This window comes from Cryptotermes secundus, unplaced genomic scaffold (genome assembly GCF_002891405.2).
Source record: "Cryptotermes secundus unplaced genomic scaffold, Csec_1.0 scaffold226, whole genome shotgun sequence".
In the NCBI taxonomy this organism is placed as follows: Eukaryota; Metazoa; Arthropoda; class Insecta; order Blattodea; family Kalotermitidae; genus Cryptotermes; species Cryptotermes secundus.
The window spans coordinates 478610-492657 of NW_019739212.1; the positions used below are offsets into that span (position 1 = coordinate 478610).

The window sequence follows — 14048 nt, forward strand, 5'->3', positions numbered from 1 at the left end:
CACCGACTGCGATAATATCGCGTTCCTCGGAGTACCGCGGCAGTGTGCGGACCTCCATTAACCGCAATGTAAGTAGATATCGTCCCGTACCGTACCGAGCTGAGTATCGCATCTGTGGGAGCCTTTACGCCAATGTCAGAACAATCAGAACCCTTTCGAATCTACTTCTACCAACACGGATCACTAAATGTATAACAACATACGACAGATATTGTGGGTATTGATCCGTCGATGTTGCGGTTGAACTGTAAATGTACACTATGTGTGTGGTGTACGTCTCTCTACGTATCTGATTTTGTTGTTTGTTAGTAATGGTGACCATTGTGACTAATAGTCGACGTGAATATTATTATAGAAACCGAAGTATAAACACCCAATATCATAGGTATAATAAATGTGCTGTAATCGTCTCAGTGTTATGGGTTGTGAACATTACAGACTACACGTTTCGTTGTTTTGTATAATGTATAAGCGGTGGGCCTAATCGGCTCTTGCACCGCGACCTGCTGTGGTCTGTTGTGCTTCGTTGTTGTTAAGTTATGCATGTTAGAGCCAACTTAGAAATCAAGCCGGATTTGTGTATACATGTTAATGAAAGCATTATCCAGTATCATTTTATAGTAATTCGTGCTTCCACCAGCAGACTTAAGATGTTTAATTGGTTACGAAGAGTACTATTTTCTGCGATATAACGCTGTGTAATCCCGTGATTCTCAACGGTCTATGCTGCATTATGTCCCAGAAGATAACACTGCTGATAACCACCCCTGTGAAAACCACAAATTGTACATGTAATTGGTTATATTTTTGCAGTATTTACGTTTGAAGTGTATTTTAAACATTTTGCACACGTAACGATTGCAGGTGAACGACTTTTCAGTCATATCACAAAAATAGCACTTTGTTTATAATTGGTAATATTTAGAAGTAGAGCACAGCTCAGTGAACATTAGACATGTAACTATTTGCCTAGTTGTTTTACAGTGACATTTTAACACCCTTTAACTGTATGTTTGTTCTTATTTTGTATATTAAAAAATTCATGCATATGTTATAAATGTGCTGAAGTCAGGAAACATTATGTACTTAAGCATTCTGTTGCATTAATATTACTGTTTTGTACATCATACATTACTGTCTTAAATGCAACGTTTATTTTCTGTCTCATACACATATGACATGTTTTGGCTCTATGTGACATCGTGGGGTATGCATGAGTCCTGCTAAAATTGTTTCACTGTATGTTCTTATTTTGTCACACGCCTGTACTCAAAACATATTTAAAACAGATAGTTGTCAGGAAGTGTATTTATCCTTGCTGATATCGTTTGTATCACATATAGCGTGTTATGCACATATGATATTTTATTTCCATCAAAAGTAATAGCAGATGTAATACAACCATAAAGCTTTCTTGACTCCATATCAGTAACTTGACAAAAAACAAGACAGAATTTACCTGCTGAGTTTGACCAACACTCAAGTAATTTCAGTCAGCAGTTAGAAACCTGTAAATAGCATGTTGTGCAATGTGTGTCCCATACATAAACTTATCAATATCTGGAGCAGTTACGGTTGCAGTGTTCCTAACCAGTTACACCTGAGAGACCGGTTCTTTGTTTATGCTGTATTTCACAGCAACACCATTGGTCACAGTATTGGTCTCTCCTCATAACTACCCTGCACTATACTAAACTGAACTGAGAACTGAGAAACTTCGTGACTGACTCACTTACTGACTTCCCTTTATATAGGCATATAGACTGTAGGGAAAATTCTAGAACTTTTATGGGCAACCTCATTCTTCACCATCAGCCCATCAGTCTCCTGAACATTCCTGATGGTATGAGGGGTGCATATAGGCCAGGTGACATGATCCCACTGCACTCATCTCCCATGACACTGCTCCCTCCTGAGGGCTGCTTGTCCTGAGCAGTCCCTAGATATGGTGACAGTCTGGTCAAGTGTAGCATGATGGTCTCACCGTAGAATGTCATTGGATCCTGTAGAGAATATCATTGATCTGAGTGATCACCTTGTAAGGGCCTTTCCAAAGCAGCTGCAGCTTTTCTTTTTTTTTTAATGCTAATGTTAGTGGGGTGGGACCAAGTCCCTTGTACTGCAGCCACTTCTGGCCTATTGTACCAGCCCCAGATGATAGGTGAGGGTGATTGTGGAGCAATTGGTGGAATGAAGATTGACAAGTGAAACCAAAGTACTTGGAGAAAACCTGCCCCAGTGCCACTTTGTCCACCACAAATCCCACTTGACCAGACCCAGGATCGAACCTGGGCTGCCACAGTGGGAAGCCAGTGACTAACCGCTTGAGCTGTGGTGCGGCCAAGCTGCAGCTTAGTTGACTTTCTTCTCGTCCACATCAGGTGATACAATCAAACTCGGTCTCCTTCCTCAGATCCTGGTCATATTGGGCTGTCATCCTGTGGATGGCAGGATGTTGATAATGATGGGTGATGTGCAGCCGTTTCATGAGGACTGTCATGTAGTCAGTCATTGACTGCTACTTTTCAGGGGAAATCCCAAACTTCAGGTCACAAGGAAGACATATCTGTCTCTTGACTACCATGTGGGGTGGTGTTGTGCATGTGGTCTTATTGGCCGATTCTCTCTAGGCCAGCAGGAGGAGAGGTAGCCTGTCATCTCAACCTCTCCAGTGCTTCAAAATAAAATTCCTTAGGTGTTCCTCCACTGTCTTCGCATATCATCCCACCATGTCTTCTAGTTGTTGGTGTAGAGGGGTGGTCTTTTTGCAAGTTTCCAGGTCCTCATGAGAAGCTAAACACCAAAACATCTGCCACCATCAATACGTCTTGGTTAGGAACTGTAGAAACCTCCAGCCACTTGAGCAGTACCTCTCCTCCTACTCCTAACATCTATTCTCTCTGTCTTATTTTCCCCTACAATTCTTATTTTTCCAAGCTGAGTTAGTATAGTGACCATGTTATGGAATGAAGGTCAGATTTTTCTCTTCACAGCCTTAAGACCAGCTCTGTGGTCAGCCCAGTTTTCTATCCAATGAGGTACCAAGTACTCTTTTCCTGCAGAAGGATCTGTTGCTTAATGTGGACTTCAGACCACAGTGAGTGGTTTTACATTCTTCATATTTGCCTTAATTTTTATATAAAAAAAGTCCACACTCAAACCATTTCAGGATTCAGACGTTGAATCCACTGGTAAGACAACCACGTCTCCAATTTAGATTTTGTATGATGAATTTTATATCATATTGGCTGAAAAAACTCACTTTCAACATACAGGCTGAGATGGGAGAAAAATAAAACATTTCTTAGAGAAACAAATAACAAATACCTGAAGAGTGTTGCTGTCAGGGGTGTTACACCATGTAGTCTGATTGAAGTTCAATAATATTTTGGAGAAAAACTGCCTCTGTCTTCAGGGCTGAAGAGAAAACACTGTAGGCAGCACTCAAGCTTTTTTGCATGTTTGCTTGATTTGTTTTTTTTTTTACCTTTGATATTGAGGCCGTATGTTCTTCCAATATGTAAGTAAACTTAGATTGTGTAACATCCCAGGAAATAGTACTCTTTATAGTCACTGCCATGAGAACCTTAAATCTCACATAGCAAAATACTTGTAAAATAATATCTGAATTGATATGGTTGGATTAGTGAAGAATGTGGCCACTAACTGACCACAGCAGGCATAATTTTCACAGTTTTCACTTCACCATTACACACACACACACACACAAAATGGAATATGCAACAATATCCATACTGGTGCCCCCTTTTTCCAAGAAACAGAATATCCATGATCAAAATGAATTATGTATGTGGAATCTGAAGTTCTCACAGAGATGGTTAGGAAGAGTACTGTCTTCTGGGATATAATGTCGTGTAGACCGCTGAAATCAACCGACGTTTCAGAGGAACATATTGCATACATCTTCAGGGTCAAAAAATGGGCTGAGTGTTCCACCTGCTTTCACGCTGGTTTGTTTCTCAGCTCACAACGTTGGTTGATTTCAACAGACTACACGGTGTTGTGTCCCAGAAGAAAGTATTCTTCTTGAATTAAACATGTTTTTTTTTTTAATAATCACACTTTGTTCCACTGGCATGACATTCATACGGGATTTTGTGAAAATGAAGCATTTGGTTCAAACGTTACAAGGGAGACAAGCTCACAAGTACCAGCATCTCCCCCCACCCCACCACACACACACAAAAATAGCTGTATGTATAGATATAAAACAGAGAATTTGATTGAACTGATGCAGTTAGCAGAAGAATGTGGGTTGTGACAGTTTCTTTAGCAGCTCAATAACTGCCTGCCTTCCCAGGAACCACAGAGTTAGTTACATTAATTTGATTTGGACTCCAGTTCTAACATCTCCCCTTATTATGTAGGAGATCAATAGCGTGTTTATTTTCCTTAACAGGATGATGTTCTAGATGCCTGAGTTAAATGGGATATGGAGGCAGAGGAACTCACTGCCCCAGATGATATATGTCATGAGAATATGGTCATTGTGTCAGTTAAAGAAAAAGTGAATGGAGAAATTGGCACGCAGAAAGATGGAGAGTGTTCTGACATAACTTCTGGTACTGTAGATACAGAGCAATACATGCAAGAATATATGGAGCTGGAAGATATTGAAAGAAATCGGTCAGTATATAAACTAACTCAGTGAAGCAACATTCTTGAGAAGCTGATAGTCACTCAGGTGGTCGGGAAATTCCCATGCGTTTTATGAAACCCAAATGTTCATTTCCATGTTCATAAAAGCCCTTCACTGGACCTTATTTTGACCCAGATGAGGCCAGTCAACATCCTCATACCCTTTAAGCTTAATTATGGAATTTACAGGGTGTATCAAAACTCAGTGGCAAAATTTCAGGAATGGACTCCTCATATAGAGAGAAGAGAAAAGTGTGTGACAACATGGGTCCAGAAATGCATAATTACAGAGTTATCAGAGCAACTATCCAATTGTCTCATCAACAGAGGTTTTCCATTAACATCTGGGCAGGCATTGTTGGTGATAGTTTGTTGGGACCCTTTGTTCTTCTGGACAAGCTTAATGGAAAGAACTACACAGATTTCTTGCTTATTACATTGCCTAATTACTTGGAAGACATGCCACTAGCATCCCGTCGACAGCTGTACTTCATGCATGATGGTGCTCCTGCACTGGATAGGTAGAGGAGGACCGATTGCTTGGCCACCACACTCTCCTGACTTAAACCCCCTGGACTTTTACCTGTGGGGACACTTAAAGTCTGTTGTGTATTCGACTGCTGTTGCTGATGTACCAACTCTCCATGCATGCATTGTGGCAGCCTGTCAGACAGTACGCACTACACCAGGCATTTTTGATTGTGTGCGGCACTCAATGCAACGACGAGTGGACCCCTGTATTCAGGCAGGAGGAGGTCACTTTGAACATTTCCTCTGATATGTGACAGAGTGTTCCAGCTGGTGTTACAGACGTATTCAGTGTAACAGTGCAACAGTGTTAGGAGTGTCAGATTGCACTAACATTACTAAAAGGTTGGATAACTCTGTAATTATGCATTTCTGGAAACATGTTGTCATACATTTTTTTCTTCTCTCTATATGAGGAGTCTGATCCTGAAGTTTTGCCTTTGAGTTTTGATACATCCTGTATAGTCATTGCAGAATGTTAAGTGAGTTTTAAAACACTGACATATATCTTCATTGTGGTTGTCTGGTTATCTGTATGCATCAGCTGTTTCTCAGCAGATGGGGTTTTAAAAATTTGTCATAGAACTTATTAATAAAACAAAAAAGAAAGTTTTTTGGCCATGGCCAATCAGAGATAGGAACCAGGATAGCTCAGTCAGTATAGCAACAGACTATGAGCTGGATGGCCAGGGTTCACTTCTCAGCAGGTGTAAGAGATTTTTCTTTACTCCACAGCATCCAGATGAGCTGTTGGACTTCCTGTCCAGTGCTTACCCAGGATTTGCCCTGAGGATGGAGTAGCCGAGGTGTGAAGCTGACCTCACCCCCATCTAGTGCCAAGGTCAAGATTGGTGGAGCTATATCTCCACTCCCCCATACGTCTTTATGATGTGGTTCTTAACTGATGAAGCACAGGGACAACTTTACCTCTTTTACCTTTTACCCGTCACTTTACTTAGAACTTTAATTAGTCCAGTTCCCAAAACATTATTAAAAATCCATGGAAGTGAGAAGTGTTTGATCTGATTGAGAGAATTGTAATTTGCTTTCCTTGCCTAATAATGTCAAGGCATTTAAATCAAGAAGGATGTGAAATGCAAGACATGCAGTATCTTGAAGAAATGATAAAATGATACAATGCTTTTGTCATTAAAGTTTAGCAGAAGAGACCACTTGGAGGACGAGTTAGCATAGATGTATCTTTACATAATATTGTGCGGACTGAATTCATTTGGTTCAGGATCCAGTGACAGGATTTTGTAAATATGGTGATGAACATTCAGGTTCCACAGAAAAGTGGAATTTATTGAGCTGCTGAGTTTGCTATAAATTTCTCAAGAAGTACCTTGTACAATTTAATCTGTCAGTCAGTCAGAGTGAGACATTTGATGTCATATACATATTTCTCTTTTGTGCAAAGAATCGTATCATGCAAATGTATTCTGTTAGAATAATGTTACATGATGGAGTGACTATAGACTGGGTTTGGATTGGTAATTGGATTTATTGAACACAGGTTATAACTACAAGTAACTATGGTGCTATCGCTAATTCACATGCTCAGCAGTTCACTTCAACATGTGCTAAGTCTTCTCAGTCTGCTGTGTGTTTACCAGTCATTGTCTTGTAATGGCTTCCAATACTGTAGATCCCTCAGCTTCCATGTTCACGTCCATACTGACTGGCCATTGTCTCACAATTTACTAAATTCTAAACTTATCCTGGTTATAACACCTTGGTGTGGACTGCATAGAAAATGCCTCAAGGGGCCATATAAAACCACAAAAAACTTATTCCCACAATTGAATGGGTAGCAGTCATTTGTGTGTGGGAGGCCGCATGTTCAAATGACTGTCCTAACTGAATATTTTCATATCTTTTCTTAGCCCTTCCAGAAACATTCTGGGAGGTATCTCAGATTAGGCCACCACAAGTTCTGTCCACATCATATCCAATTCATTATTTACTAATCACTCTGTCATTTATCATTATATAGGCTGAAACAATGACAGTATCATTAAGTAAGTCACAGATAAATAGTATAGAAAAGCTTCAGTCAGAATAGCCAGCCTGCAGGTAAGAAATGTAGTCTGTCCTCCTCAGGTAAAAAGCACAGGAGTGCTGACCCCCTGACTTCGGCAATCAGTATTTTTATTATTGATCAAAATATTTGCAACTTTTAACTTACTACATTTAAGTCTCATATATTGGAGTACATTGAGGGCACACGGTAGCGTAGTTGGTTGAGGCACTATGCTACAAGCTGGAAGGTCGCAGGCTCAAGTCCTGATGAGGTCATTGGATTTTTTTCAAGTGACCTAATCCTTCTGGCCGCACTATGGCCCTGGGGTTGGCTCAGCCTCTGACACATATGAGTACCAGGAATATTCTTGGAATATTGTTGGAAGTAAAGGGCGGCTGGCGTGTAGGGCTGACAGCCTTGTTGCCATCTCAGAGCCGATAGTCTAGAAAATGTGGGAACCTCAACATCTCACAACCCTATGGGCCTCCATGGCCTGTTACAGGGATACCTCTACTTTAGTTACGTACTTACTTTATATGGGGGTACATTAACCATCACAGCGGTTAGTTGTTGAATCCTATGGGCTCCCAAATAAAACACCCATGCTGAAATGTGTGTCTTTTGTAAGCTAGTAGTGTTTTGATAATGTTTATTGTTCTGATAACACTCTCTATGTTAGAGTAAGTGTGAGTTACTGTGTATTTTTTTTTATTGCTAGTGGGGTGAGACTAAGTCCCTTGTACTGTGGCCACTTCTGGCCTATTGTACCAGCCCCAGATGATAGGTGAGGGTGATTGTGGAATGAAGATTGGCAGGGGAAACCAAGTACTTGGAGAAAACCTGCCCCAGTTCCACTTTGTCCACCTCAAATCCCACTTCACCAGACCCAGGATCGAACCTGGGCCACCGCAGTGGGAAACCAGCAATTAACCACTTGAGCTATGGCACGGCCCAAGTTACTGTGTAAATATATGTAGTTTATTTCCTTGTGTTGATCACATATTGTTAAAATCCTGACATGTTTTGGTCATGCAAGACCATCTTCAGAGGGCATAGCTCTCTTTGAACTACATGGCATTACAGCCCTGAAAAATATGTTTTTCAGAAGACTTAAGATGTATTAGAAGCAGCTGAAGTCAGAAAGGCACATTCTTATGAAGATTAGTCACCTCTAGTAACATTGTTCACTCAACCATAAGTTCATCTTTATAAATAATAGCTTTTTCTATGGTTTGTGTAAGAAAATGTCCCACTCACTTTTCACTGAACATTAAAGTACATGCCAAAAAATGCAGACTTTATCACTTGATATAATTATTACAAAATGCAACTGTGGTTTTATTAAGTTATTGTTCGAACTACAATTGTGTGCATAGCAAATTCCTGTTTCTTGGTTCCTAAAACCATTAGATTGATTCAGCATGAATGTGAGAAAGTAACAGTTTGAAAGGGGCCTGTGATAGCATATTTGGTTGAGGCACTGTGTTACAAGCCAGAAGGTCATGGATTTGATTCCCAGTGAGGTCATTGGATATTTCAGTTGGCTTAATCCTTCCAGCTGCATTATGGCCTTGGGTTCAACTCAGCCTTGAACAGAAGTGAGTAGCAAAGGGCAGCCAGCACATAAGGCTGACAACCTCACCTCCATCTGTGAGCCAGTTGTCTAGAAAATGTGGGGGAACCTCCTTGTCTCACAACCATATGGACCCCCATGGTCTGTTACAGGATAGCTTAATCTTTTTACCTTTTAACATTTCAAAAGAAAGTAAGGATAATTACATGTGTCAGTATGATATATCTGACTCAGAACCTAATATATTTTATGCCTTCGTCTCTTTAGTGTTTCCTAACAAAGGCCCTGTTAGTGCACTGTAATAATTATCATTCCACTTTACAATTTTAAACAAGAAAACGAATTGAAGTGACATGGACATTGTATTTTCAGTGTAATGGAGACTACCAGTCAGCAAGGTGATGAGAGGGAAGCAACTTTGGCAACTGAGCTAGCTGTGTCATTTGCCCCCTGCATTCAGTCATCATTCCACATAGCTGATAGACCTCATGAGTGCCATGTTTGCAGCAGAAAGTTTGCACTGATTGATGACCTTGAGAAGCATTCCTTAATACACACAAGAGGACAGCCACATGAATGCCTTTTATGTAATAAGAAATTTACACGAATAACTGGCCTCAAGACACACTCACTCTTACACGCCGGTGAACGACCACATAAATGTAGTGAGTGTAATAAAAAGTTTGTACTAGTCTCTGATCTGAAGAGGCATATCTTGATACATAGTGGTGAACGTCCTTATAAGTGCACTATATGTATTAAGAAATTTACACGAATAACTCACCTCAAGAAACATGCTCTAACGCATACTGGGGAACGTCCTCACGGATGTGGTGTTTGTGGAAAAAGATTTACGTTTCCTAGTGATTTGAGAACACACACACTGATTCATACAGGAGAAAGGCCACACGAATGTACACAATGCAATAAGAAATTTAGAAATCTGAATGTTCTTAAGAGACATTTATTGATACATACAGGACAGCGGCCTCATGAATGTACCATGTGTGAACGGAAGTTTAGAGATTTAACTGACCTCAAGCAACATACACTTATTCACACAGGGCAACAGCCTCATGAGTGCCAAGTATGTGGTAAGAAATTCACGCGGATGACAGATCTCAGGAAACATTCGCTAATTCACACAAGAGAACGACCTCACCACTGCACTATATGTAACAAGAAGTTCATCCGTATGTCTGACCTGAAGACTCATTCACTTATACACACAGGAGAACGTCCCCATGAGTGTAATGTGTGTTGTAAAAAATTTACTCGAATAAGTCACCTCAAGGAACATACCCTAATACATACCAGGGAGAAAAATCATGACCATAAAATTGTTAAAGGTGTACGTTGAGCACGGAACCGAGCCATGATCCTCACAGTCTCATGTAATTTGTTATTCTTTACACTACAAGATTCTTTTGATCTGTGATAGCTTGCTTGATTCTTTTCAAGATACAAGTAGACAGTGCCTTATTTCTGTGCAACATTGCACTTACATGCAGTGCTGATTGCATCATGAGATAATAAACACGTGCTTCCTCATACATTTGTTCACTATTTACACTGAAATAAGGACACACATCTTTCTCACATGGAACAAGGAGGTTAGTGTAGCAGAAACACACTTAACTTGTATGTGGAGCCACACACTTTGAAGCTCAGCCTGGCTACAAACTTTCCTGGCTGAAGTTTAATTTTTTCTTGTCTCTTAAGGTGAAACCTTGTGAAATGTATCATGATGGCTTCCATAGAAATCAATATCTACCCTCCATTTATGGCCACATTTCCATCTTGCTCAACATTATTTAACTCTTGCAGTTGAAATGGTGTAATTAATCCTAATTATACAGGGATAGGAAGTTTAAATCTTCCATACTATGTCTGTGATTACCAGATTTTAAGTGTGTGGGGGGGGGGCGTCAGCTAGTGATGGTGTTAGTGTTAAAAAACATATCTTTGAAACTTTAACTGCTTAATGTTCTATTCAGAATTATTCAAAAGGAAACATATTTTCAAATTCTACAGTATTATTTACTTCTATAAGAACTGTTTCCAAGAAAATTTATAGATTTCTGAAAGAAAACAGTGTACAGTATTATGTATGGTATATTAATCCACATATGCAACACTTGCATTTCTAGAAATGTTTTTCTTCTCACATTGTGAAGGAACCTTGATTTAGAAGTTTTAACTTTATATGCTAAATACAGAAACATGGATCTTTACAAGGCTGGCTTTGCATTTGGATCTTCCTCTTGGTGTGGATTATGGGTGAGGTGTCTGCACTCATTTCCAACAGATTTTGAACCAGAGTCCAATGAAACATTTGGTGGTCTATTTTTCTACCATAGGATAATAAATGATGTGGTCAATATCATTAGTGAGACTGATCAAGTAAAAAAAGATGTCCCTCTATGAAGAGCACAACAACTTCATCTATGGCTCAGTGTTCAGATGGGCTGTAAAATTTATCATGGGCATTACTCGTCATACCAAAAAGAGATGTAAGCACGCTGACTGATATAGAAAAATGTATAAGTCTCGTTATATGAAAAAGTTAGTTTCATTTCATGATATTACTGTTAAATGAGGTATAGAACTCTTCAAGAATGGACCAAAAACAATATTTCGGTGTATTTGACATAGGGTGCCTCTTGTATCTACAGTCCACTTAGACCTCCAATGAAAGGATGGGAACCACCAGAATCCCAATGATATTTTGGTCTTTACTAAATTGTGTTTTAGCTTCTGCTTGCATTACTATGCCATCCATTTATGCTGTTTTCAGGTTCACTTTTACTGTCAGATGAGTCTTTCTCTGACGTGAACTCTGTTCATTATCATTTTTAACTTCTGGAATGAAAGGACGTAATTATCATGCAGACCACTTGACACCATTATGTTTCATGGCAAGCAGTGTGGTTCATGCATGGGTTTTTTTTATTTGTCACCAGTAGGCAGAAGTTATCATCTCCATTAGCCATTTATTAGTTGCAGTTAGTGAGCAGTGTGGAATGTCTTGATGCGGTATACTTTAGAGCAACGTATATTTCTGTATGACACCTACATGAAATACGGATCTGCTAGGAATTCCATAAAAATTCTGATGTAAATTTCTTGATGAAAGAATTCTAAACAGATAACAATTCACAATTTGGTGAATAAACTTAAACCAACAGGACTCTTAATATACAAGAAACAAAAACCTAAGCGCCGAGTGCTTAATGAGGAGAAGTTAGGTGACACAGGGGCTTGATCATACATCAAAAAGTCACTGCAACATCTAGCTCAAGAGACTGGAATGTCGAAATCTAGTGCAAAAATGGCAACACGATTGCGGAAGCTTAGACCACATAGAACAACGGTAATGGACACATGCCTTGCAGCCATGCAATCCAGCTAGCAGTGTTCATTTTTGCAGTTTGTTTCTATATCTGTTTTCAAAGGTGATATCAGTCCCCAGTTGGTATTCTTTTCTGTTAAAGTGTGATTTCACTAGCAGGGATACATAAATATGTAAATTAATCGCTGTTGGAGTTCACAGAATCAACATCAAACCCATGAAGTCCTTCTCCATCCAGTGAAAGTTAGTGTCTGGTGTGTTGTAAGTGCAAGAAGGATTGTTGTACCTGTGTTTTTAATGGAACAGTTAATTGCAAAAGATGTCTATGTGTAGAGGGACAGCATTTTCAACACCTCATGTGATCTGTATATTGAACTTCATTCCGAACTTTATTGGCTGTCCATTCACTTTGTATTTGGTCCAGATGTTCTCATCATCAACCTGTTCTCAAGCACTCCTAATCTGTGTTCCTCCCTTAATGTCAGAGACCAAGTTTCACACCCATATGGAACCACAGGCAAAATATAGTTTTGTGTATTCTAATTTTTAATTTTTTAGATGGAAGATGTGAAGATAAAAGAATCTGGACTGAATGGTAGGGAGAATTATGTGAATTCAATTTCCCCTTAATTTCTTTCTGAATCAAATTTTGATTTGTTACTGTCGTTCCCAAATATTTTAACTGTCCCACATTTTCAGAACATCTGTTAGGTATATTTATGTTATGATTTTGCCTTACGTTCTGGTGACGAGACAGCAACATATACTTAGTTTTCTCTGCATTTACTTCCAGACTTACTAATGTCAATTAAAGTTTCTGTTTTTTTTTTGTGGCATTTATGTTGCCTCCCAGTACATTCACATCATTGGTGTAGACCAGCAGCTGATGTGTGCCATTCAATCAGTCCTGACTAGTTTTCCAGGACCTGTAGTTCACAATGTCCAGTGCATTTCAGTAAGGTGGTGGTGGATTGATGTAAATGAAATGTTCACTGTTTGCAGACACATGCGAGAAACTTTCTGATGTCGGATATGAGTGAAATGATACTAAACTCAACCCCCCCCCCCCCAAAAAAAAAAAAAAAAAAACACCAANAAGAACCTCTGCAAGGCTGTGCCGTGGCTCAAGCGGTTAGTTGCTTGCTTCCCACCGTGGCGGCCTGGGTTCGATCCCGGGTCTGGTAAAGTGGGATTTGTGGTGGACAAAGTGGTGCTGGGGCGTTTCCCCTGCCAATCTCCATTCCACCAAATTCTCCATCATAATCACCCGGTGCCACTACAATGGGCCCAGCTGGACTCCACCTCCCCAGTAAGCGAATTAAGAATCTCTGCAGCGCAAGAGATCAGGGTGGCAAAATTATTTATTGCTATTATGTAAAGTATGTACAGGTTAGTGGTATGATAACATGCTTTTTTTACCGATCGTACTCTCGGCACTGGTGAGTGCACTCAAGTATCGATTTCTATGTGGCTATGGATGGCAGAATGAATTTTTTTATTTCGCGCCACAACGGTTACATTTGCAGACGTGTGAAGGTAGTGTGATCGTATGGTACGGAGTTTGTGTGTGTCGTTTAGGTTCAGGAGCAGGGGGTGTAACTCCCATAGGGGAGAGGGAAACATGCAGACTAGCCATCTATGTTCAGCAACATGAACTAGATAGTCTGGAAATGACTGTAATCGGTCATAATACACCTACCGCAAATAATCGAATCGCATGAGTGTCAGCCAATCAGAGGATCTTAAATTTCGGTTGAAAGCTTTGGGCGGTTGTTTCAGTAATACTGCGTAGTTTCTGAAAATGTGTGTACGCCGTTGAGGTATGTTGTGCAACTAATTAGATTAATTAGTAAGTAGGGACTTTGATTTGATGTTGTGAAACGAGAGTCGACATTTACGCATGAATTTACATC

The 14048-nt window shown here is 39.9% G+C and overlaps 1 protein-coding gene across 7 annotated transcripts; it reads left to right on the plus strand.

Annotated features, from left to right (window-relative positions):
* LOC111871660 (zinc finger protein 239) lies at positions 1–12837 on the plus strand. 7 transcript variants are annotated; one of them, XM_023864905.2, is made up of 4 exons: positions 77–864; positions 2994–3097; positions 4421–4647; positions 9156–12837. In XM_023864905.2, exons 3-4 carry the CDS (start codon positions 4454–4456, stop codon positions 10141–10143), a joined length of 1182 nt encoding a protein of 393 aa, XP_023720673.1. In that variant the 5' UTR covers positions 77–864; positions 2994–3097; positions 4421–4453; the 3' UTR covers positions 10144–12837. The 7 variants fall into 7 exon arrangements, with proteins under 7 accessions (XP_023720675.1, XP_023720673.1, XP_033610230.1 ...); XM_033754339.1 differs by having other exon boundaries at positions 77–791; XM_023864906.2 differs by having other exon boundaries at positions 77–385.
* The last annotated feature ends 1211 nt before the right edge of the window (positions 12838–14048 follow it).